The sequence below is a fragment of the Panthera tigris genome, chromosome D1 (genome assembly GCF_018350195.1).
Source record: "Panthera tigris isolate Pti1 chromosome D1, P.tigris_Pti1_mat1.1, whole genome shotgun sequence".
NCBI classification, from domain to species: Eukaryota; Metazoa; Chordata; class Mammalia; order Carnivora; family Felidae; genus Panthera; species Panthera tigris.
Genome location: NC_056669.1, coordinates 15,096,516 through 15,121,046, shown reverse-complemented (window position 1 = coordinate 15,121,046; position 24,531 = coordinate 15,096,516). Strand labels below are relative to the sequence as shown.

At 57.4% G+C, this 24,531-nt stretch overlaps 1 protein-coding gene across 8 annotated transcripts in view; it reads right to left on the bottom strand.

The window, feature by feature from the left end:
• The window catches only part of CEP164 (centrosomal protein 164), a 92,184-nt gene that overhangs the window by 22,416 nt on the left and 45,237 nt on the right, over window positions 1-24,531 (bottom strand). For 4 of the 8 annotated variants that reach the window (XM_042958084.1, XM_042958087.1, XM_042958089.1 and 1 more), the window contains 22 exons: window positions 23,457-23,624; window positions 22,458-22,571; window positions 20,799-20,936; window positions 17,983-18,183; window positions 14,485-14,616; window positions 14,187-14,403; window positions 13,109-13,186; window positions 12,711-12,842; window positions 12,277-12,399; window positions 11,176-11,319; window positions 10,646-10,729; window positions 10,432-10,500; window positions 9,916-10,091; window positions 9,414-9,540; window positions 9,079-9,146; window positions 8,419-8,626; window positions 7,469-7,576; window positions 6,753-6,867; window positions 5,933-6,274; window positions 5,023-5,089; window positions 4,074-4,196; window positions 2,603-3,914 (listed from right to left, as the gene is read on the bottom strand). In XM_042958084.1, the coding sequence (XP_042814018.1) occupies window positions 3,818-3,914; window positions 4,074-4,196; window positions 5,023-5,089; window positions 5,933-6,274; window positions 6,753-6,867; window positions 7,469-7,576; window positions 8,419-8,626; window positions 9,079-9,146; window positions 9,414-9,540; window positions 9,916-10,091; window positions 10,432-10,500; window positions 10,646-10,729; window positions 11,176-11,319; window positions 12,277-12,399; window positions 12,711-12,842; window positions 13,109-13,186; window positions 14,187-14,403; window positions 14,485-14,616; window positions 17,983-18,183; window positions 20,799-20,936; window positions 22,458-22,571; window positions 23,457-23,624 (3,031 nt within the window). In that variant the 3' untranslated portion in view covers window positions 2,603-3,817. Of the gene's footprint in view, window positions 1-2,602; window positions 3,915-4,073; window positions 4,197-5,022; window positions 5,090-5,932; window positions 6,275-6,752; window positions 6,868-7,468; window positions 7,577-8,418; window positions 8,627-9,078; window positions 9,147-9,413; window positions 9,541-9,915; window positions 10,092-10,431; window positions 10,501-10,645; window positions 10,730-11,175; window positions 11,320-12,276; window positions 12,400-12,710; window positions 12,843-13,108; window positions 13,187-14,186; window positions 14,404-14,484; window positions 14,617-17,982; window positions 18,184-20,798; window positions 20,937-22,457; window positions 22,572-23,456; window positions 23,625-24,531 lie in introns of those variants that run through there. The other 4 variants (XR_006208205.1, XR_006208204.1, XM_042958086.1 and 1 more) reach the window with 4 other exon arrangements.

Genomic DNA, 24,531 nt, shown 5'->3' with positions numbered 1-24,531 from the left:
ACAAACGTGGTTGGCCAAAATCCAAGTGCTGGTCGTTGGAAGTCCCTCCCCACTTACGTTGCAGATTCCCTTGCAATCCCCTTGGGGTGAAACCACGGTAGGGGCTCCCACAAAGCGACCCACGATGCTGGCGGTGGCGCTGGATGTCTACTCTGAACTCCTGTCCCTCAGGGGGAACCGCAGGCTTAAGGGGACCTCTCTGTGGGGCTCTACTGGCCCGGGGAAAGGCAAGGCCAAGTCAGCACAGAGCCGCTTCTCTCACCCTTCCAATGCAATCTGCCTCATTCTCTGTGCCGCAGGGGGCGCTTCAGCCTCGGCCCTGTGTTCTCAGATTCTCTCAGTGGTGTCTCGTTCATGAATAGTTGTTAGTGGTTCTTCTGAAGGGGAATGAATTCAGGAATGACCTATGTTACCATCTGGGTGACGTTACTGCTCTTACTATGCGATAAGCACTGTTTTGAGGACTTTCTAGGGATTAACTTCCTTAATCCTCTCAACCACTTTATGGGATAGGTACTACTATTCATCCCATTCTACAGACGTGACAATTGAGGCACAGAGAGGACAACAAGGGAACCCTTATCTGACTCACGTCCCATCTGCTTTTGATCGTGACAGTGGAACTCCTCACACTGTCCCTCTGCTTCCTACCTCCCAAGAGCAGGCATCCCTCTCCTCCATCACGGCAAACAGTGTTCTACTGCCCTTTGTTGGGCCCTCTGTGTAACATTTCTGCTAGAGATGGCAAATTCAGTGGAGGAGGTAGGAGATGCAAGGGGAAAGGAGGAACAAAGGGACTTTCCGATTCTTCGGACGCTGGTGATAGCAGGACTCCATTTGTTAATCACCACTTCCCCAGGACCTCCCCGCCAAAAAAAGCTGGTGGTGGGACTGGAAACCCACATGAGTCCCCTTCCCCACCAGAGCCTACCTTGGGCCACTGGGGGCTTTCCAGCCTCCCTCTGGATGAGAGCAGCTCCCCCACCCGAGGAGGTCACCCTGCTTCTTCCCTAAAATGTGGGTTTAGGCTTTGAGCTTTTAACCAGGGGAGACACAGGCCTCGAAAGGACTTTTTCAGGTCACATGGCTTGCAGGTGTCAGAGCCCAGGGTGAACCCAGGGGTCCTGAGGCCAGGGTTCTTTCTCCACTCCAGGGGCTGCCATTCTATGTGAAGTCTCCTCACAGCAGGAGGGCTACCATTCCCAACGCTGCTCCCTTAAGAAAATAGTCAGTGAACATCTCACAAAAGAGCTTTAGGAGAGTGTCTGATCCCAGGTTAGGAATGACCTTTACCCCACCAGTTAAAGGAAGAAAACCAAAACACTGTCCCTTCTTTTCTTGTGTTTGCATACAATGTCCAGAAGAAACTTTCAAGGACAAGACTGGCCCAAGGGTGGACTGACATTCACCTCTTTTGAATACTGAGCCACGTGAACTTAGAGCCTATTCAAAATACAGATCCCTTTAAAAACACTCTTTCCTGAAGCCCCAGGCTGGGAGTCAGGACTCAGGTTCTGGTCCCGCCTCTCCCACACACTGACTGTAACTTTGGGTAACTCACACATAGTCATCTACAAGGTTCCATTTAGTTATAAAGGTCTATCGTTTGAGACTCTTCAGCTAGATTCTCTAAGGGGAGAGATGGGACAGTTTTGGAGTCTTCTCAAAAAGTCCTTTTGTAATCCTTGGCCCGGGGGCATTTGCCCCACCCAGCTAGACGCCACTCCCTCCCTGGGACTCAGGTCTTCAGACCAAGCGGACCAGGACTGTTGTGTGAGTCAGGAGGACAGAAGGTGCTGATTTAAGGGAGCAGACTGCACACACCTCAGCTTTTAGAGACGTGTCTATCTAGGTTCAAATCCTGACCTTGAGCGGTAGTCATTTAAACTCTGAGCCCAAAGTTCCTCATCTATAAAATGATATCAACTTCATGGGTTAAGAGGGTTGAATGAGATAATATTTGAAAAGCACCTGCACATAGAAGGCATTTAACAAATGTTACCGTCTTTTCTCGGTCCCTTCATCAGAGCAGCAAGAACACTGGGACACAGAGGAGGCTGTTTTGTCTTTCGGTTGGTTTTCTTACGCAAATCCATGAAACACAGACTACTCAATTGGTTCTCCTAGCAATTTTGTTGCTACACACCCGAAACTATGTAGGCTTCTCACACCACTGGAGCAGAAAACAAAACCCACCCGACTTTGCCAGCTTAGGACTTCAGGGGGCTTAGTTTTCATTTGTCTGCATGGAGAAGACAATGCCAAGTGGCCTCTGGGAAATGGCACGATGAGTCTCCAGCTGGGAGGGGGCAGAGTAGGGAGAGGGGGAAGGGAGAGATGGAGGACGTCAGCACTTCCTGAGGCTTCCCAAAGCAGCAGGACTGGGAGCTCGGGGCGTGAGGGCTCTCCGCCATTTCATGGAGGACCTTGGGCTCCTCCAGGTCTCTGAGCCTTCGGTTCAACCATTACACCTACATTACAGGTTTGCCGTGATTAGATTAGACACCTCGGAAGTGGTCTGTGAATGTTAATTTTTCCTTCCTTCATTCTTTAAGAGCAAGGAGGCAAAGGCCTTCAAAGAGGAGACATTCACACAACTGCCTTGTAGCAAATGGGCCTGCAGAGATTTAATTGATGTAGAAAATACAGGCTTGTCACCAGAGTTGGTTATAACACGTGAGCTAGCCCCGAAGCACACAGAATGAGCTAAACAACAAAACAGACTTTTTCCCCCCATGGCAGACTGATGCCTACAAAGCACGTGGGAGGAGTAAACAGTTTCTTAGTCCCTGACAAATGCACGGAGGGCTGGCAGAAATTTGGTGTCTATGTAGGAGAGAGGCAAGGGCTACCCCATAGCTTTCGAGACAAACGGGGGGGGGGGGGGGGCATTTTATTTACCAGTGGGACAGATGTCAGAGTACATCCCCTCTGTTGGGAAGCAGGGAGCTCAGAATCCTCACTGCCAATGCCAGGTGCAGCCTCCCAGCTCCGAGGAAGGGTGGCGGGGGTAGAAACAAGAAGAGAAAACCAAGATGAGGACCAGAAGCCATCCCAGACTTTTCATATGGCTTGGTGGCTTCTTGAAAGTTGTGTGCTTGCGACCCTGAGACTCTAGCAGGGAGGGCTCTGGGTAGGAGCCTGAGGGAAGGGAGCACTCCTGAGGACAGTCGAGTCCCAGGAGAGAGAGGATGAGCAGCAGAGCTTCCAGGGGCTGGGGGTGGAGGAGGGACAGCTTCCAGCAACCTCTGGCAGGGCTCTGGGCCCGATCCTGAGATAGTCAAAAGGAGAGACCAAGTGCTCAAGAAAGGAGACATGTAAAAAAAGAGAGAGGTCTGATCTCTATGATGCTGAGGTATTAGAGCCTGGTCCGAAGGTACAGACATGCGGGGGGTGGGGAAGCTTTGTTCTGGTAAATTAAGGACCACACACACAGAACCACGGGAGTCCCAGCACTGAGTGCCCTGCGGGTCCCAGGGATCAACTCCGCTCCCAAGGGAGGCCCTTGGCCTTGGAAGGCAACTCCTTTAATCCCTCCTCCTCCCCTGGAGGGGCCCTTGGGGCCGATGACCCCCCCACCAGTGTTCCTCGTCCACACAGGAGCTCACAGAAGTCCACACTTTGCAGCCTGAGAGACATGGTCTCTGGGGGCAGCTCACGGTTTCGGGCCCTACCATCGTTTCCATCCAGCCCCGGCCCCCGTGGCTCCTCTGAGTGGGGAAGTTGGCAAACGGGGGAGGACAATGCTTTCTCAGAAGGAAGAAAGCACAGGCAGCTCCTCAGGCACTTGGTCTGGGTGCAGGAGAGGCTCAGGGCCTCAGTAGTGATACACCTTCAGCCTATTGTTCTCATCCAGGCCCAGCTGCAGGAAGTCAGAAGAGGCTGCCAGCCTGGGCCCTGAAGAGAAGAGACGTCTGGCGGCGAGGTGAAGGAAAACTCCGCGGTCAGTTTAGTGCGTCCAGCGAAGGACCAGACGCCAAACGGGGCCGTCCTTGGACCCCCGGGGCCCAGCTCAGCCATCCTAGCAGCTACAGCAGGAACGGAGCAAGGCTCAGGGACCAGTCAAAGGATACGACTTGGGGTCATTCTTGTAACGCTGTAGCCACTTTCGGTTAGCCTCGATCAGGCCCTGGACGTCGGTGCTGCCCACCTCGGAGACCTGGGGATGGGCCCGCTGCAGGAGCCGCAGCTGCTGGCTGGGAAGGAGGAGCACGGCGTGGGGAGGGGAGGAAGGGGCTGTGTGGAACAGCCCACAGGCCAGCACTTCTCCCTCCTCCCCTCTACACGACAGCCTCTGCCTGCTTTAGCAGCTCAAAGCTTCCTCTGCTGGGGAGAATGCCCCTCGGGGAGGGCGAGCATCAGGTCCCCAGAGAGGCAGTGGTGAGCCCCTCCTCTGGTGAACACTCCTGACGTCAGCCTGGTCCCGGTCACGCTCAGCAGCCAAAGCTCTCCCCTCTCTTGACTCAAATACCCACCCAGCCTCAGCTCCCAAGCGGGCCAAAGGGTAAATGACAGTGCTTAGGGTTGGGGGCCTGTGGGGTGGGGACGCAGAGGACAACTTGGCAAGGCAGAAGATGAATGGGAAGTTAACAACAGGTTTAAATAATTGCCCATCTGTCCTTCCCACTGGGTGCCCCTCTCGTGCCAGATGTTGCTCAGCAGGGCTGAGGGAAGAAAGGAGCCCATGAAGCAGACAACGAGCTTGATGGCAAAGACAAAAGCCACACTCAAGGGCAGGAGGGGCCTGGGGAAGGAACAGGGTCCCAACAGGGGCTGATTTCTCCCTGCAGAGATGCTACCAGGCAGCTTCTTCACAGAGCCAAGCCAGGTGAGGACAGCTGCCACGGGACCCCAGTGTTTTGGCCTTTTCTCTCAGCGTGGAGAGGCACCTCAGACCCGGGCAACTGCGTGACTTGGAGGCCCGTCCAAGCTCGCTCTCCATGACCAGAGTTCTCCCCTGGCAGGAGGCACAGCAAAGCAGCAGGGCTGTGTGGTTCACCCTGAGCCCCGAGGGACGCTTACCTGGCCGACACATAACCCAGCCTGTTCTCCAGGGGGGCAGGGCCGGTGCTGAGGAACGGTACTCCAGCTGGAAAAGTGGGGGCAAATCGTTCAGAAACGGGCACTGGAAAGCAGCCCCAGCAGGCTGCCTCCCGGCTCGTCGGCACCTCCTGCCTCGCACAAACACACAAAAACAGGGCCAGTTTCAGTGGTTGCAGGGGAGAGACAGATGATAGAAACTGTCCTATTATTTCTAAAACTTAATCTGCTTTTCACATTCTTCAGCAGGACTGAGAGACCAGGTGAGCACTGCCCACCCCCCCAGCCCAGAAGCACTGGGAAGCTGGATGGCCAAGCGGTAAGGAGCAGAATCTTGAAGTCAGAGAAACATGGGGTCAAGACCCAGTGTGTTACTTACTCCCCGGGTACCCTGAAGCATCTCCCTTAACCTGAGTTAGTGTTCTCATCTGGAAAGTGGGGATAAATTAATACTACCTCAGAGAGTTATTAGACTCCCGCCGGCCCATCATACAGTGTACAAGATGGCATCTATTATAGTGATGAGGAGGAGGAGCTCTGAGGTTCTGCTGAGCTCTGGATCCCATCAGAGTCGCCTGGGTGGCTCAGTCAGTTAAGCGTCTGACTTCAGCTCCGGTCATGAGCTCAAGCCTTGCATCAGGCTCTGTGCTGACAGCTCAAAGACTGGAGCCTGCTTCGGATTCTGTGTCTTCCTCTTTCTCTCTGCCCCTCCCCCACCCACTCACCTCTGTGTCTCTCAAAAATAAACATTAAAAAAAATTTTTTTAAAGGCTCCAGTAATTCATCATGACCCACAGAGCCTGTGGCCGCAAGGTGACCCACGGCCGTAATCAACAGACCATGCTAAAGCTGGGGGTGGCAAGGGGCAGGCAGAGGAGGGAGGCAGGCTTACCTGGAAAATATTTGCGCCACTTCTCCACCAGGAAGTCATCCACTGTTTGAGCCGCGGAGGAGGAGAGCCTGGGGCCCAGCCCCGGGTCCCAGGCCCACTGGGTGGATGAGGGTGTAGCCAGCGGCGAGGGTGAGAGCCGGGAGGGGCAGGCAGGAATGGAGGTGCTCCTAGCGGCCCGGGGCGGGACGTGCGCTGGCGTGGAAGTGAAGAGAGGCAGTGGCGGCTGCGGGTTGAGGCTGCCCAGCATGCTGAGGACACCATTCAGCTGGCTGCTGATGCGCTGCAGCGAGCTGCTCAAGTAGTAGATCTTGTTGGGGAAGGTGGCACTTGTGGTCAGGTTGACTGAAAGGCAGGGACTCGACCTCAGGGCCCAGAACGGCCCCTCCTCACCCCGTACGCCAGACCACAGCCCCTCGGCTCATGGGGAACAAGGGGGACGGCAGGGCTTCCGTGGTCCAGAAGGTGCGGAGCGGAAGCTGGCCAGGGGAAAAAGCCTTCCAGGGTGTGGGCAAGGAAGGAACAGGAGATGGCCCTCTGCCCCTTTGCAGACCAGAGCAGCAGAGAGAACCCCTCCCAGAAGGTGGCGCTGGAAGGTCTCTGCACAGTCAGGGCAGTCAGCAGCAGGCCTGATTCTTTCTGCCCTGGGTGCTGGCAAACCCCGACGGGGTCCCTCCTTCTGACCAACCCTGAGAACCTGCCCCAGACCCTGGCTTCCAGAGGCCTGCGCACACCGAGCTGAAGGAGGGGGGCTGCCCCTCAGGCCCCCAAGCCCCTCCCCATGGATACTGTGGTCCCCCTCTGGGCTGATGCCACCACTCACGGTGAGGCAGGGGGCAGGATTCAGAACTTGCGCTGCTCATGTCTTCAGTGTCGCTGAGGTCAAAAGTCACCACCTTCTTGGGGGGGGCGCCTCGCAGAACGTCCTCATCTGGGGCCTGAGAGATACAAGCAATAGTTAGTGTTGACCCCTGCCCTGTGCTGCCCACCGCTCTTGCGACGTGTTGAGGTTTGGGGGCTCTCTGGGACCCCAGGTTCTGGGAGAAGCACACGGCACAGACTGTCTTGCATCACAGGGGGAGGGAGGTGGAGGCTAAAAGGTCACAACGGCCTGAAACGCAGGCAGCTGGGACCACAGCCCCTTCTCCCTGGCAAACTCCCCCTACAGGGTCTGTTCACCCAGGCTTCCCTCCTGCCTCACCCACACCTCTGGCATCCGGGGGGAAAGTCGACCAGGCCACTAAGTACATCCGTTCCTAACATGAGGGGCACACTTTTCCTCAGAAACCATGGCAGGGGGAGGGCAGGGGAGGGGCCAGTCCCTCTCTCAAGAACCTGCAGCAAGAGGCTCTGGGTCTGCTCGGGACCCCCCCCGCCCCCCCCCCCCGCACAGATCTGTTCAACAAATGCAAAGTCGAAGCCGCTGCCCTTTTCACCAGCTCGGGAGCCCCAAAGGCCCAGCACCCCCGCAGCAAGAGACCAAAGAACCCAACCACATCCCAGGAACGGCAGGAGGCGGCTGTGGCCATGGGGCCGCACCTCTTCCAGAAGAGAGGACTCCAGCTGATTCAGCTTCTCCTCTTTCTTCTTCAGCAGGTCGTGGCCCTTCCGCATGGCCGACTTCATCTCATCCAGGTGCCGGGTCTCCTGCAGCCAGAGAGAAAGGGGAGGACGCAAATGGGGCTACGCGCAGATGCGGGAGGCCCACCTACAAATTCACCTGAGAAATACTAGTTTTCATAAGGTCGTGAGAATGAAACGAGACAGTGTGTGTTACGTGCTTAGCGCTGTGCCCGCACCTGATACACTCTCAAGGGGTCCCTGCCATGCTCCAACTCCCCTATCAGCACTGAGCAGAGCAAGGACAGGGCCGGGGGCTGCATGCAGGCGCCCCAAGAAGCCTGCCCCTCGCCAGCTCTGAGCACCCACACGACACTAAGGGAGCTTCTGCCAAGACCCCTCTTGATGGCCCAGAGATCTGTGATCCTAACACAGAGTAACAATGAAGTTTCTCTCTTTTCATTGGAAAGTAGGGCGTCAGAGAAGCAATTCAGTCTTCTGCCCAGGGTGCTCCAAAGATTCACTTAGGAACCGAGTCTTTAATGTGATGGAGTAGACAAGCAAAGCACTGGCTGTGAAGTTTTAAAAACCTGACTTGTACTTCTCATCTAGAAAATGAGAGTAACCACTACTTTGCACATCATCTACGGTCACATGAAGAGCAAACGGCCACTGGAGAAAGCATTCTGCACGTGCATATCGACATGCAAACGTAAGGTGCTTTCATCGTCGTGCAGACAGACAACCTGCATCACCTGCCCCATCTCCCTAGAAGACTCATCCGGTGACCCCAGGGCCTGCGTGGCCACCGTCGTGGAGTCCCCAGAATCACCAAAGGTGGATGTTGCCCCACGTCCCCTAGCACCCCCACCAGCCCCTCCCCCGCCCCCACCCCCAAGGACTGGCAGGGTCCCCTCGAAGCTCCTGACCTCCTCCAAGTCCTTGCGCACGTCTTCCAGGGCCTTGGTGCCCGGTGGATCTTGGGCGGCTTCCTGAGCGCCGGCCAGCTCCTGGCGCCAGTGCTGCTGGGCGGCCTTCAGAGCCGTCTGCCGCCTCCGCATGGAGCGCGTCTGCCGCACCAGGAACTCCTTGGCACTGCGGAGGGCTAGCCCCTCGGCAGAGAGGTAGTGTCGGACGCTGTGGGAGGCCAGGGCAGAGGGGTTGGAGAGGGAAGCGAACGCTCCGAGAACCCCCTGCTGTGGGTCACTAGACCACTTCCCCAGCAGAGGCTCGAGGGGAGCACAGACTACGCCGGGCTGGGCAGTGAGTGGATACCGCCGTTAGATACCTACAGTGTGCAGCATGCTGCAGAGTCGTCCTGCCCTGTCTCTGAAAGGGAGGGGGCCGGGGGCCTCCAGACAGATGGCCAGACACTCCCATCAGCCTGACCCTCAACCAGAAAGCAGCAGATGCCAGCAGGCGGTATCGATGGTCCCAAGGGCACCTTCTGGGCTGGCCAAAGGGATTCCCTTGGTCCCTGGACCCAAGCCCCACCGGTGACCACAGCCACCTCATTTCAGTTAGCCCCAGATCTGTGAAGGCACCCCTTCAGCAAATGCTGGACCCAAACTAAGGCTATCAGGACTCACCTGTCCAAGGATAAGTCGGTCTCCTCCTTGCTCTGGGGGAGAGAAGAGGATACCTCTTTGGTCTGGTTCTAAGGACACACAGTAGAAAAGACCCACTGAATATTAGACACACTGCCAGCTCAAGGGACCCCCGAGCCCCTCCCAAGGGCCCGAACACAGAAATGGCTCCGCCAGCTGCTGCGCGCTGCCCGCTTACAGTTACCATCGGACCGACGGGGATGGGGGACTAGGAACAATAAGGCCCGGAGACCGAGGTTGCATATAGAGCGGAGCCAGACCCCCTCCTGGAGCCCCAGCCCGGCCACCCTGTCCCTTGCAAGGCACAGAGAACTCACTGTCCCAAGGGATTTCCTCAGGTCCTCAATGTGGAGATCTGGCTCAACACGTGAGGAGGCATTGCTCTCCTTAGCTGCCAGCTCATTCAACACCTCCTGCTTCCTCTGAGTTTCAGCCTCCAGGTCGCTGTGATGGGAAAGGGGATTGGGGGTGGGGGAGAGGCAGGCTCCCATGATGGAACAGGATAGGTGGCACACTGTCAGGACTGCTAGTGTGGGCGTCAAGCCCCCCTCTCAGGGAGACAGCAGGACCGTCTCCATCCCTTCACTTCCATCAAAGCCCCTGAGGCACGGCTGGGCCATGACCAGTAGAACCAGGGACCGCCACCCCCCCCCCACAACAGCTGTTCACAGCCTCTGAGCCCCCACTCCCTACAAAATGCAGCAAAAGCCCCTCTGCCAGGCTCCACCCCCGCCGCTCAACTGAGCAGACAGGGCCCAGGAGCATCAGAGGGCAGGCAAGAGGCAGCAGGAGTGGCCAGGTGCAGGGTGCCCACCCCACCTGACTTGTTTCTGCAGCCTCCGCCTCTGGGTCTGCAGCACATCCACCTGGGACTCTAGCTCCAACTTGTGGGCCCGAAGCTCATCGAGAATTCTTCGGAGCTGTTGGTTTGTCTCCAACAGATGGGTGTGCTCCTTCTTTGCCTCCTCCAGGTGATGATGGTTGGCTGTGGCTTCCTGGGGGCAGAAGAAAAGCCAGGAGCACCTAGAGCCACGTGGGGCAAAGGCAGGGAGCAAGAGGACAGGGAAACCCGAGGAGCGCGGTGGGGAGAGGGTGGTCGCTGTGCCCACTGTCAGGAGCCGTGCAGGCTCCGTCCGCCCTCCACAGCCCCACCCCTGGGGTGGGCTCAGGACCCCACACGGCCGGGCTATCTGCGGGATGCTGCCAACATAGTTGGGGACCCTAATGACCTGGACAGATCAGGTGAGCACAAGGTGGGAAGTGGGGCAAGAGGGAGAGAAGGGAAGGGAGAAGGAATGGGGGAGAGAGGAGGGAGGACAAGACAGGTGGACACACCTCGCTCTCCAGCGCCACCTGCCTCTGCACTTCAAGGAGCTGCTGCCTCTCCACTCGGGCAGTCTCCTCCTGTGGGGGAGGGAAGGACATGGGACCCTTGGCCATCCCCAGGCCCCAGGTCTAAGGGGCAGGAGGACCCATGCTCTCCTATGGGAGCTATGACTCCACGGTCAAGGGCACCTGGAGATCCTGTCCTCAACTCCCGCTCTCTCACCTGGATGTCCAGCTGAGCCAATCGGGCCTTGACATCTTTGGTTCTGGTTTCCAGTTCCACCTCTAAATGTTGGAGTTTCCTTTCCTGCACAGAAATAGGCGGAGTGAAAGATGTAAGTGTAGAAAGAGTGCAAGGCATTAGCTGGGGGTGCAGGAGGGAGTCCCAGAGCCAGATTCCATAGCACGCCCTCCAAGCTGGGCTCGGGCCTCCTCCCATTTGCCCTTGCAGGCTCCCGGGAAAGCGCCACACCTTGTTTCTTCCCACGGGGGGCAAGGAGAGGCAAAGGCGCCAACCCCCAAGCCCCCAGGGGGGCTGACCTCCTCTAACCCTGGGGATGGGCCCTGGCCTGGAAGACGAAGGCACTAACATGCCCTGGCTTGGGGATCGCCATGAGACCCCCACTCCAGAAGCTGTCAAGGCTCAGATCCGCTGCTGCCACAGATGCCTGCCTCCAGCACTCCTCCTCCTGCACAGAGGTATCAGAGTGGGTTCACCCTCCCCAGTCCCCAGTGGCAGCCCAGAGCCCCTACCTGCTCCCGGTGCCGCAGCCGTAAGTCCTCCAGCTGCCTATCCTGCGTCTGCCTCACGGCCTCTAGTTCACGCTCGTGCGACCTTCGAAGGCGCTCCAGCTCACAGGTCAGGTGTCCCAGGAGTTCAGCCCGCTGCTTCCTCTCCTGCCCAGAAGGTGAGGCTGTGGGCGGGGAAACCGCAGCGTCCCCTCTCTCCCCCCCCCGCCCCGCCCCCACAGCCTCGGGTCAGCAAGGTCAGGGACCCCATCAGCTCCCTGGGGTTGGCTCTTCAAGGAGAACACCGCTCTCATCCCCCAGGAAGCCCGCACCGCTCTCTGCCGCAGATGCCATTAGGAGGACCCCCGCCCCATCCGGGGAGTCTGCCTCTCCTGCTGTCCCTCCATGTGCAGCTTCCTTCCTTAAGGGAAGAGAGGCCACTGCTCTTGAGCAAGGTCAGAATTGGCCTGGGGAGGGAATCAACTACATTTTATCACAGGCTGGTCATTCCTCTGTGGGAAAGACTGTACACAGGGGCTGGGATATGAGTTCCGGTCAATGGGGTAGTGGCTAAAAGTCCTGGGGCAGAGGCCCTGTGGCCCCTGCTCATCCCCAGTGTGAGCAAGCCGGGCGAAAGCTGAGGGTGGGCAGAGATCTAAGTATTATTTGGCTCTTGCTAGTCTACTTCTTAGTGTCCTGGGATTGCGATGAACCCTGATGGCCTGGTGTCGTCGGGGTAGCGAAAGTTGAAGGCTCTGGGGTCAGACAGCCGTGCTTGAATCTTAGCTCCTTGACTTACTGGCCTGGAGCACTTGGGAAAGATGCTTACCCTTCTAGCTCCTCGGTTCTAAACTGGAGGTCACAATAGTCCCCACCTCCTTGGGGGTGCTGGGGGTGCTAAGTGAGTCTGCACGCATCAAGGGGCTGAGACCAGCGCCGGCAGGGGTAGGAGCTCCGAATCTGTGTGCCGCTACCCCTCCGGGAGGGGATGCAGCCAGCCCGCTGCGGGGCGAACAGGCAGGACGGGGCCGCGACGCCACCTCAGCAGGGCGCAAGCCGCCGGCTGCCGAGGACGCGCGGTGCGTGTGAGTGCGCGCGCCGCGCATGTGCGCCGGGGAAATTCACCTCGGCTTCGTACTGCTCTCTGGCCTCAGCCAGCACCTGCTGGTGCTCCTCCTTCATCCTGTCCATCTTCCTCTCGTGTTCCCTCTCCACCTGCTGGCGCTTCTCTCGCAGGAGGTCGCTGAGCTGCGGGGCAGGCAGCAGGGTTGCAACTCGCAGGCCCGAGGGTGGGCCGGCACGTGGTATACACAAACACGACCTCCGCGCACGCATGACACGTGACGTGCACACGCCCCGCCCCCGCGCCCCTTCCCCACTCGCGTACGGGGGGGTGCGGGGGTGGGGAAGTGCCCAGCCTCAAGGGACCTGAGGCACAAAAGTGGAACCAGACGTTCTAGCCCCAGCCGAGCCATCCAAGGCAAAGCAGGGCTCATGGGGCCGGGATGGAGTGCCCGTGACAGGGATACACGAGGTCGAAGGAGCAGACCAGCATTTACCTCTTGCTCATACTGGAACACTTGGTGAGCCTTCTGATGAGCCCTCTGCTCTGCCCGACCAAGGCTCTCCTGCAGCTGGGCCTCCTCCCTCTGCTGGGCCTCCTCCATCTTCTTCTGGAGGCTGGAGACAACCTGAGGAGGTCCCAGCACAGGGGACATGACACTCAGCACTGCAGAGCGACTTCAGGGACTCGCTTGCCAGGGGCCCAGCAGCCAGCCCCGGGGGGGGGGGGGGGGGGGGGGGGGGGGGGGCGGGGGGGGAGGCGGGTGTTCAGGCGGAGGGAGACTCCCACCCTAGCGACAGGCAGGGGGTGCAGTTCGTGAAGGGGCCCTGAGGCTCACGCTCAGGGACCAGGATGGCCACTCCACCTTGCAGGCCAAGGCCAGCTGCCTCTCACCTCTCTGTGCTTGGCCTCCAGCGAGGAAGAGAGCCGCTCCAGCTCAGCTCGGTGCTCCCTCTCCAGTGCTGCCACTGCCTAAGGAGCAACAAGGGGCCTGTGAGGGACGCAGGGCGGGGAAGACGGACTAGGCACTCACCCCGGAGGGAGGAAGGAATAGCCAGGAGAACCGTGCCTGACTCCCGTCAAGCCAAAGGGCCAAGGGGAACCACAGGCACAGCTTTGCTGCCCCAAAATAACACAGTCTCTAAAGTCTGCAACTAGCAAATGAACAGGAACATGAAGGCCAGAGTGGAGGGACATTTCGGTAAGCCTCGGGTCACTGCTTCCATCCCCCAGCCCCTGGGCTAGGCCACAGGTACACAGGTGACACTTGTGCCTGTGAACAAGGGCCCAAGGCGGTGAGGGCTGGAGGTCCAGCACTAGCTGCCTGAGCACCCAGAGGACAGTACAGTGACATTCTCCCCCACCTTGTGTGGCTGCTCCTGGTCTAAGAGCTGAAGCTCACCGTCACCCAAAGAAAGAAGGTCGACGTGGCCTGGCTGTGCCCTACTTCCGCCTCTCATCTAGAGACGGACCCTCAGGAGACAGAGAATTGGAGGCCCAGGGAGTAAGGGCAAAGGAGAAAATCCTCCTCTACATGTGCCAGCCTCGCTAAGGAGAGATGAAAGTTCATCACAGCTGCCCCTCGGGGACAGGGCCCCTTTGTCTCAGAACCTCTGGTCTGGCCCGGGTTCTTTCGGTCATGAAATCTGCCCAAATCCAGGGGCCATTTCCCCTCATGCTTCTTCACTGTGACTGACAGCGCCCGGCTACTGCTGGCCCCAGATGGAGCCCTGGATACCCGCTCTTTCCTCTCCTGCGCCAGGCAGACCCGGGCTAGCACCTGCCCCGAGACGGCCGGGTCCACAAGGGTCCCGGACAGCCCACCTGCCGTCTACCGCCTCCCGTGCCGGCTGTGTGGACACCTCCTCTGTGCCCAGCCCAGTCCCCCACCCCATACGCCCAGCCTGGCGCCCAGCCCCTCCCCAGGCAGCGCCGGGGCACGTCAGACGGGAGCCCCACGCCGCCGGCTCACTTCTTTCCTCTCGCCCTCCAGCTGTTCCCTGAGCTGCTGCAGAGCCCTCTCCTTCTCGGCCTTCAGGGAAGCCCGCTCTCTCTCCTCCGAGGCCTCCATCTCTTCCTTGAGCTGCTCCAGCATCTGTCTGTTCCTCTGCTCCAAGCTGGCCCTCTCGGCCTTCTGGAGAGACTCCGACTCTTCTCTCAGCCTCTGCAGGGAAGCCTCCTGCTCGGCCCTGCGCAGACAGACGGAATGGGCCAGGCCCGGGCACTCGGGGGGCACCGCGTGGGGCAGGAGGCTCACGGCGCACCCTCACCTGATCTGGCTCTCATCTGCTTCCACATGGGACTGCACCTGGGCCAGGAGCTGGGACAGCCGCCGGCTTTCCTCCTCTCTCATCCGAGTCTCCTCTTCCTCGGTGGCTTTCCGCAGCTGCGCCTTCAGGGAACTGGGAAGGAAAAGAAAGGCAAGTTTGTTGGAGGAACCGCTCTTCTAGTCATCAGCCCTGACTCCCGGCCTCCACAAGCCTGCAGCTTGCCTGCGAAGTTTCCTAAATCTGGGTCCTGCTGCCTCCCTGTAATACATCCCATATAAAGAGGGGGCCGTGAACTCTATCCACTCTTTGCTGCAGCAAGCAGAGGGACAGGCTGCTTGATCCCAGGACAGGATTTCTGCCAGAGGTTCCCCCTTGCCTGTAAATGCACCTCGGCGCAGCATTCGCTCCAGGACAGACGCAGTCTGACCCCAGCCCGGCTCCGGGGCCACATCCCCTCACTGCCCCCGATCCACTGTTGCTGCCACATCAGAGGAGACACCGCCTCTCAACTCCACCACGATCCTCCTCGCCTCCGGGCCTTTGTTCATGTGGGCGCCTCTCCCCAGAATCCCCTCTTCTACCTGACAAACCCATATTTGCCACTCAACGCCCGGCTCCCTCCTCTCCGAGAAGCCTTTCCAAGTTCATCGACTAGCCTTTCTGTTTCCATCGCCCTGTATATGAAAGACCTTCCTTATCCCACGCATCACAATTCATCTTTTGTAGGTCTGCTTTCCTGACAAGTCTGGGAGCCGTTCCAGGCAGAATCAGGTCTTCCACTTGGTTATATCCGAGGTGTTGAACAACAGTAGCTAACATGAAGCAGGTGCTCCGTACGTGTCTGTCAAATTTGAACAGCATCGCCCAGCCCCAAACTCAGAAGCAAGTGCCGATGACCCATGAGGGATGCCTTATTTACAGACAAACGACAGTAAGCATTTCATCCCAGGCAGACATGCCCCTGCCCATGCAGCCCCCACATGACCAGGGGCTGTGTGCTGAGCACTCAGGGAATTCAAGGCTAAGAGAAATACGATTCAGAAGACAATTTCTTAGAAAAGCTTCCTAGTGAATTCCAAAGGTCATCTTCAATTTCAAGTTATCTACACCACTGCTCTCTTCCATCCTGATAGAAAATTTGAGTTAAATAAAAATCCTCCCTTCTAGATCCCCCCAGAAACCCTTTCTCTCTGTCCCATGGCTCCATTTCACACGTAGCACCACAGAATGTTAGAGCCGGAAGGGTCTTGGCAGGTGAAGGCCTTCATTTTATAACTGTCTCTCTTCATCTCACAACTAAATTCAATCTCTTCATTTTATGACTAAAGAAACTAAGGGTCAGACTGCCTGTCTTCCAGCCTGCCTTCTCATTCAAGAAGTATTTGCTACAAGGTCAGCTATGGCTTCCAGAAATTTATACCAACTGAAGTTTCCCAGCAGAGGCGGCCCCACCCCTCAGAAAGGCTCATGCGTGAGCAGAAACCGCGTTCTCGCAATCAACTATTTCGTAGCGAGTCTGACAAGGCGCTGCCTACAGAAGAATCACTTCGTGGAGGCCATGGCCATCACTGATTTCAACTGAAAATCAAGAGCTGCCATTTACTGAGCAACTACTGTGTTTCGGGCCCTGAGTCAGATGCTTTTGGCATGTGGAGTCTTCACCACGACCTGAGAGGGCTCTCGGACGCCCCTCTGGAGCTGGGGGTTTGGCGAGGGACGGAAAGCACAGTCAGCCAGGCCCAGGGTGGCCAGGAAGAGAGGAGAAGCTTAGACGGCTGGCAGGGAAACACAGCCAGGATTTCATCCAAGGCTCTGCCTGTCAACATCAGCTAAGTCTTACCCTGTTTGGGCAGGCTCCTGCCCTAATTTTCATTTGGCTGGAAGAGGAGGATGCTGCCTGGCAGGGGACACAGGAGGGGTGATAGAAGGATGGACCCTGGGTCAGCAGGTCCTGTGTTGGGCTAATGAGAGGGTTGTCCCCAACCCTCTGGGTGGCTGGGTGTTGGTTTTCTATTAGTTTCTCTGAGCATAAGCATTTTCTACACTCTTTGCTATGTATGCTATAAAAATAAGTCTACCACTTTGGGATGTTCTGTCCAAGAGGAAAAGATTCAGCCTTCAGTTACATGGTTGAGTAAGTGCAGAGTCTGTTAACACCTTTTTGTAGTACCTGTCCCCTCCTGGGCCTATGGCAGATTGCTGATCACCTTGTCGGGGGCCCTTCTCCCATGCTCCCTTCCTAAAGGGGCCCTGATTTTATTCCATCAGGTAAAGAGGCCCAGCTAAAGGATGACATTTCCCAGCTTCCTTTGCAGCCAGAAGTAACCAATGAGATGTGAGTGGAAATTATTGAGTAAAATTTCCAGGAAAACTCCTTACAAGAATAAGCAGAAGTTATTAGGTGAAGTTTCCAAGAAAGAGCCTTAAAAGGGACCGAATGAGCTAGAAGTTACCAGTTTCGTACTCTATCCCTATTCTCCCTGCTGGCAGCACAGACACGATGGCTGGGGATTCAGCAGGACTGGAAGAGGCCCTGAGAGTAACCAGCACTCAAGTGCAGAGAGATTAAAGGACCACCAGGGACCTGGTGACTCTGAAGCCGCTGTGCCAGCCCTGGACAGCCTTTTCTTATGAAAGTAACCTCCAGCTTATTTATGAAGTATACACACAATCTCATCCACACAGGCCCGGCCCAGCCTTAAGTGTCTTGCTTGTTGAGGGCCTCCCAGCCAACACCACAAAGAGTAGGAACCCAAATGAAACTTCTGGGTCCTGGGAAATAGCACCTCACACCATATTGTGTGGTCCCTACCAATGTCGCTGGGTCCTAACAGGGCCCTGACTACCAAGAGAGAGGGCAATGACTACCAAGAATGGGCCCCAGGGACAAAGTGCCTGGGTTCTTCTGGCTCTGCTGCATTTTTTAAATTTATTTTCTTATTTACTTGAGAGAGACAGCATGAACGGGGGAAAGGGGCAGAGGGAGAGAAACAATCTTAAGCAGGCTCCACGTTCAGCATGGAGCCCGACATGAGGCTCAATCCCACGACGCTGGGATCGTGACCTGAGCAGAAATCAAGGGTCGGATGCTCAACTGACTGAGCCGCCCAGGCGCCCCCGGCTCTGCTTATTAACTTCGATACCTTGGACAAGTTAAATAACCATTCTGTGCCTCAGTTTCTTCATCCGTCTGGTAGATCCTTTAACATGATAGGGTTGCTAGCAACACCTCATGGGACCCACTCTCAGGACGAAACCAATTAGCAGCTATGAGGCACGTGGACCCGTGTAATCTCCCAAAAACTGTCAGCTGGTCCCGCTGTTATCACGCCTCCCAACTCCCTCCCAAAGAGAGGAACCAGGAAGCCCATTCCTCCACAGAGGCCACCAAGGAGGAGTGTTGCTGGGGCCATGAGTGTCCGGGGTGGGAGGAGGGCGTCCCTTCCTCCCCATGTCACCGCGAGACCCAGGCAGCTTGCGTAAGGGGAGGGACAGGACCTGAGAGACTTCTCTTTCTGCTGGTGAAGCTGGAGGACCTCCTCTTCCTCCTCCTGCCACAGCTTCTCCCGGAGCTGCTGAATCTTCTCTCGTTTCGATTCCAGAAGCCGCCTCTGGTCTTGCTCCAGGTCGTGGGCCACGGCCTCCTCCATGGCCCTCAGGGAAGCCTGCTTTGGGGGAGTTGCAGGCTCCGTAGCTCGCCTGCCAAGGGTAGAACAACACTCACTAGCTTTACTATCCCACCTTTTACACACACAGAACAGCACACTCGCAATCCTAATGGAGGGAGGGCCCAGGGTCAGGAATCACATACGCAAATCAGCTCACACAAGGGCAGGCAGGAAGGCTACCCCCTCAAGGATCCAGGCAGTATTTGTTCACAGGGCAAGCCTCACTGTGGCGGTCCAGGAAGAAGGGCAGCCCATACTAGGCTCTCAGTGGACCTGGTAGGTTGTAGCCCGTAGTACAAACCTGAAGATGTGGCTCAAGAGCTGACAGCAATAGGGAAAGACTGAAGCTCTGTCCCCAGTGGGTTCTTCCCCAGGACGGTTCATGGCCATTTCCGTCTCCCGACTAGGGCTCTGCCTGCCACTTGAGGCTCACGCCAGCACCTTGGGACACCCCCAGAGGCTACTCTCTGCCTCCCAAACTGAACACAGGCCAATGCTCATGAGCCAGCAAGAGAAGCCGCAGCATGTCTCCTAGCCCTGAGACCCCCCAACAGTCCGTGGAGGTCCAGGAACAGGAAATCTCCTCCCACGCTGCCTAAACAGCCAGGCAGGAGACTGCTCCCTAAGCCAAAGAGTGTAGCAAGAGTGCACCAAGAATGCCACGCTCCAATCTCCTTGATGATGCCACGTTTGCATCTGCTTGGAGTTAACTCAATATTTGGAAACGGGTAACAGAAATTCAGAGCCGACGTGGATGCACAAGGTGGGTGGTGAGATGAGGAATAAAGGTTAAAAAGATGTCTATAGGAAGGTTGCTATATTGCTTGTATTCTGGTTCTTGAAGGAAATGCCCAGAGAGAAACCCAAGAACATTCAAGGCCATGAAAGCATCAAGGGGTCAAAGTACTGCACACCCCAGAGCAGCTTCTTCCTAAAGGCCAGTGCGAGTTTGCAGCCCCAGCTCCCTCAACCTGACTGGTCTCGCCTCACAACCACCACCCACCACCTGCCCCGATGGTGCACAGGCAGCAGGCCAGGCACGCTGGCCCCGTCAGCCTCAGCAGCGTGTGGACACGGTCCACTGGGGAGCAGTGGGGCAGGGGCTGCAGAGGGGAACCGGCCCCCGACTGGGGACGCAGGACCCCCTTTCCCCTCGCTGCGGCAGATGGAAGGCAGCAGGCGGGATCAGATTAGAACGGCAGAAGAAAAGACGGGCTTTGGAATTCCATCTCAGCCCCTCGAGACCAGAGAGAGAAGGAAGACATAAAAGGCTACTGACGTCTCTGAAATACCAAAAAGCTCTTCCCTTCCCCCTTTCCTAAAATCATAACTCAGCCTGGAAATGGCCTCGAGTCGTGCCTTCGATTGTCTTCTGCTCTCAACGCCGCCTCGGCCCCCCTTCCAGTCCCCGGCTCTCCTCCAGACCCCCTGACATAGCCCAACCGACGCAGATGTGAGACATGCGGCCGCCACCTCCTCTGAGAGTCCTGCTCTCGGAAAGGACCTCCCCCCGCCAGCTCTCCGCCTCATCAACCCTCCAACTCATTTCCAGCCTTGGCTGAAAACATCTTTTCTCCCTGAGACGGTACCTTTTAATGTCTCTCTCCCCTGTGGGCTGCGGAGCTATGTGGAGCCCAGGGATAGATGCTGTGGAAAGATGGGGCCTCAGACGGCGTGGCAGCACGTGCCCGGGCCACACGCCCCGGCGAGCACGCCTGCACACCTGGCACGCGGGCCTCTTCTCTGTGTCCCCGTTTTAAAGCTCTATGATCCCAAACGCCCAGCTTAGGTCCAAGGCAGTCAACGATGCCCTGAACGATTGAGGAGACAACTGGGAAGATGAAGCCTCCAGAGGAAGAGGCAGGTCTGATTTCTAGGCCGCTCCTCGGGTGTCAGCATCAGTGAGACCCAGTTTCCGACAGTCGGTGGCCAAGAGGGAGGCTCTGTGCGGGCATAATCACCTCAGGCCTGCCACCAAGTCATTGCGAGACAAGAAAGAGAAGAAGCAAGGAGGGCAGGCGGTGGGGAGGAGGGAGGCTGTGGCACCCAGGACATTCGGAAATGGCTGTGCCACCACTACAACCGCGAAGAGATCCTGTCCCCTCTCGTGCTCGGCCCAGGTGTTTTCATTCATTCACCCCCCCGGGCCCCCTTTCTACAAGCACCTCAGGAAAGACGCCGGGATCACCAAGGGGAGGCAATCCCTGTGTCCCAGACCCAGGCCTTCTGGCCTCACAGCGCTTGCTGGCCCGCCCTCTGCCCCTAACTCCTCCTGAGTGGCTTGACAACATCTGTGAAAGGTGACGGATTCTATGAATCATGGTTTTTTATTTGGTGTTATTTTACGATGATGATGTTTTGACATCTTTAAAAGTTTGCTGGCAGAGAGACTGGCCCTCCAAGGATTAGCCAACTCTATGTGAAAGAACGTGTCTTTCATGTATATGAAAATATATATATGTATATGAAATATGTATATGAAAGAACATGTCTTTCATATGCAGACCAACCGATCCCCCAGGGAGGCTAGACCACAAGCATCTCCTTACATAACTCACACCGGGCAACTGGAGGGCCACCCCCATAGCCCAAAGCCCACCAAAATCATTCATACTGTCCAGTCCTACACTCACTCAAGGTACTTACCCTGCCTCGCCTATTCCTTCCCAGGGAAACCCCAACAAAGGCTCTAGGCTGTGCTCTCCCTTCTCGCCTCTTCTGCCTCCTGACACACCCTGGCCGTCCCCCAGGTGGCCTGGCATGGTGTGGCACGCCCTCTTCTCTCTGGAAGCGTAAGTAATAAATTCTTCCTTAATGGCACCGGCCTGTTGTTGTCACTCAGCCACCTCCATAAATCAGAACCCCGCAGGTACAAACAAATGAAACACAGACACAGGGCCACTCCTCACAAAACACAGAAACGTAGCTGTGAACGTGAATGACAAGGACGTTATGGGGCCTGAAAAGACTCAGCAAAGGAACAGAAGATACTTCCTAAGGGTTCTGTGTAAACTGTGTGGTCAAGGAATGTCTCTGAGACCCAGAAGGGGCGGCCTTGTTGGTTTGGGAGGAGAAACACGAAGTAAGGGGACTCATCAGCAAGACAGATGGGAGGAGCCTCACTGCCCAGCTTCCCTCCCAGAGGCGCCAGGAAGATGCCTTCTGACCTCTGCCCAGAGGGTCCTGTCTCTGAACCACACTCGCCTCCTGTCCTCGTAGAAAACACCCTGACCTGCTGTCCACAGCCCCCAAGGAGACTTGGGAAAGCCAGGTCATTCCTCAGGGTCAGAGCTGTCACCACCTGAGAAGTGGGGCTGTCCCTTCCCTACATCATTCTGCAGTGCTGTGGTGAGGACAAAAGTCATGAGCTCACGTGCACTGCCAGCCCTCGGCGGCACTGCCTGTGAGTAACCAGTGAGTGAACCCGTCTCTAGTCAACGGCCCGAGTCCCAAGAGCTCATGATCCTTTTGTACCGCTCGGTTCACAGATGGGAAAATTTGCATAACCCTGGCTCCTCTCTGTCCCTGTAGAGAAAAGGAGCCGTGGCTGCATGCTGAGTCGGAAGTCTAGGGCTCCAGGGACCAGAGCCTCGTCTTAGTTATGCAACCGACCGGCAACGTGACATTGGGCAGATCCCTTCACGTGAGCCTCAGTCTCCTCATCTGTAAAAGGGGTGGGAGGGGAAAGGGAAATGGGAGGAGGAAAGCTCACTGATCTCCAAGTCTTAGAAGTGCTGGTGAGCTTTGAACCCAGGCCCAAAACACATATACCGGATACTGCATAACTCCGTCTACATCCCGTTGGAGAACGGGAAAAACGAATCTACAGGACAGAAGCCAGAAGAGCGGTGTCCTGGGGTGGCGGATTGAGAGGAAAGGGGCATGAGGAAATTTCCTGAAGGGACGGGAATGTTCCACATCTGATCTGCGTGTAAATGTGCATTGACTTGTACAGTTCAGATATATGTGCTTTCATGTATGTAAACACCTCAATAAAATGTTTTTAAGAAAGCGAAAAATAGTGCGAGGTGGAGGGGAAAACAGGAAAAACTGCTACCCCGGGAGGTGCCCCCGCCCCTCCGCCTCCATACCTCAGGCCCTGACCAGGAGCCCCGGGGACCTGGCCAACCCCACACTCAGATCGGTGACCACGGCTGCACACGATGAGGGGCACACGCAATCTTCCCCCGCCGCTCCCCCTGGGCAGGGGCAACAGCATCCCCTCCCAACCACCCAGGAGTGGTGGGCACTCACACCACACAGACACAAAGGAGGACGGGGACAGACATGAACACCGGCCCTTACACCTCTGGAGAGGCTGGTGCGGCAGGGCTGGCCGCCACCTCCTCAGGCTCCTCGGCCCCGGAGCGCTGCTCCCTGCCCCTCTCGGGGGCGGCAGGTGGGCTTGGGGTCTCTTCCCTTGAGAGCATTGAGGAAGCAACGGTGTTAAAAGCAGTAGGAAGGCGAGAGGCCCCCAGTGCACCCATCCGGGGTCAGAGAGCTGTGATGAGGACAAGGGAAGTAGCCCCAGCTGAGTTTCCTGATCTCAGGCCTCACTCTCCCCCACCTGCCTCTTCCCAGGCCGTTTACACTGAAGACCAGAGGCCCGTCCACGTGGGCCGTGCATGGTTACGGCGCCAAAGGAGCCGCTCGGCACACAGCGGGGTAGGCAGCGGATGCTGTCGACTGAACATCGCTCTGCTTGGCTTCTCTCAGTGACTCATCCCAGCTGGATGTGCTCTAAAACCAGCTCTGACACCAGCATCTTCCTCTCACCGGGGGAACAGAAGATCTGGCCGATGTACCCCAGGCTCTGGGCCAGGCTGGGGCACGAAGGCCCTCTCAGCTGGCCTCAGGGAAGCCTAGGACTCTGCACCTCCCTCCCCCAGGGGCCCAGCATACAACGGGGCCCTACTTGGGTTTGCTGAAGGACCGCCGGGAGGGGTGGGGAGCACTGGCAGGTGGGGACTGGGCGCAGGCACGGCACAGCTCAGGTGGGGGAGAGTCTCTGACCCAGGTCCCCAGCAGGAAGACAGCTGGATCAGAAGAGATACTTCCTGGTTCAGGAGTTTCCAGGCTCCCCTAATTGGAGGGGGCACCCCAATTTTAGCTGTAGACTGAGGACTAGGGAGAAGCACATTTCCTCATTTTCCAGCTCACGGGGGACACTAAATGGAAACCTGAGGTTGCTGCTTAGGCTGCAAACCGTCCCCGGCTTCTCACTTCCCCAGGCACCCCCTGCCAGTCCCTGTCGGCCCCCGCACACACAACTACACACCTGGAAGGCTTCCAGGTCCCCCTTACCTCCTCAGGGAACCGGCAGGGATGGAGCTGCCTGCAGTGTCCTCCCCGGGCTCCTCTGCCCGCTTCTGCTCAGGCTGCCCCTCAGAGGCCTCCGGAGGCCCTTCTTCGGTGGCCTGGCTCTGAAGGGGACTCTGGAGCCGCCTCCCAGGCACAAGTGGAGGAGAGGACCTGGTCAGACCAGCCAGAGCAGCAGAGTCAGGCCCCACCATTTGGAGAGCAGGGAGAGAACTGGCGAGCGTGGTACGTGGACCTGGGTCCACTCCTCCTCCCAGGCAGGGCTCCAGCCCCGGCCCTGCGTCCATGGGGAGCCACGGAGGGCAAGGCAGCCAGAGAAGCAAGAGGGGGAGACTCCCCACTGAGCTCTCCCTTTGCCTGGACTAGACTCAGCCCTCCCGGGTCCCTGCACTGCATCCGCTTGGCCCAGGGGCGAGAGCTGGGCCCCCTCATGGGTGCATCCGCTCCCAGCGTTCACCATCACTGAGGCCAGGCAGGGATGCAAGAGCCGAGCGGAAAGTAGGGAGAAAAAGAGGAACCAGACTCGAATGGTCAGACTGCAGAAAATGCACAAAGGCAAGAAGGAATGCGCGCAGCTCTTCAAGGTCCAAGAAGCAGGAGGACTGCCCCGCCTCCTCTTCCAGGGTAGCAGCCCTTCCCTCTCTCATTTCAGGCTCCAGCCTCAGAAGCGGGAAACCTTGGTCTCTCCCTCCTAGTCTGTCACTCTCTCTCTCCAAATCACCTTCAAGCTGTAGTACTGACCCTCTAGAAAGTTCCTCCAGCCCTGGCCCATGACCAGGCACACACACAGCTTAACCCATTCCAGTGAAGAGCACAGAGCCTTGGCCCACAGCGGTATACAAAGTCCCACCACATGCACCCACACTCCTGTCTCGGTGCAGAGTCAGAGGGCATGCTCGCGTACACACGCGTGCACACACGCACAGACTTTGCGAGGCCATCCAGTCCGCTCACCATCTGCCCGCGGGCAGGAGCACGATGAGCCACGCACACCAAACCCAGGGGTTCTGCCCCAGTCCACACCATCCCAACAGCCCCTGAGGGCGGCCTCCCACGTACC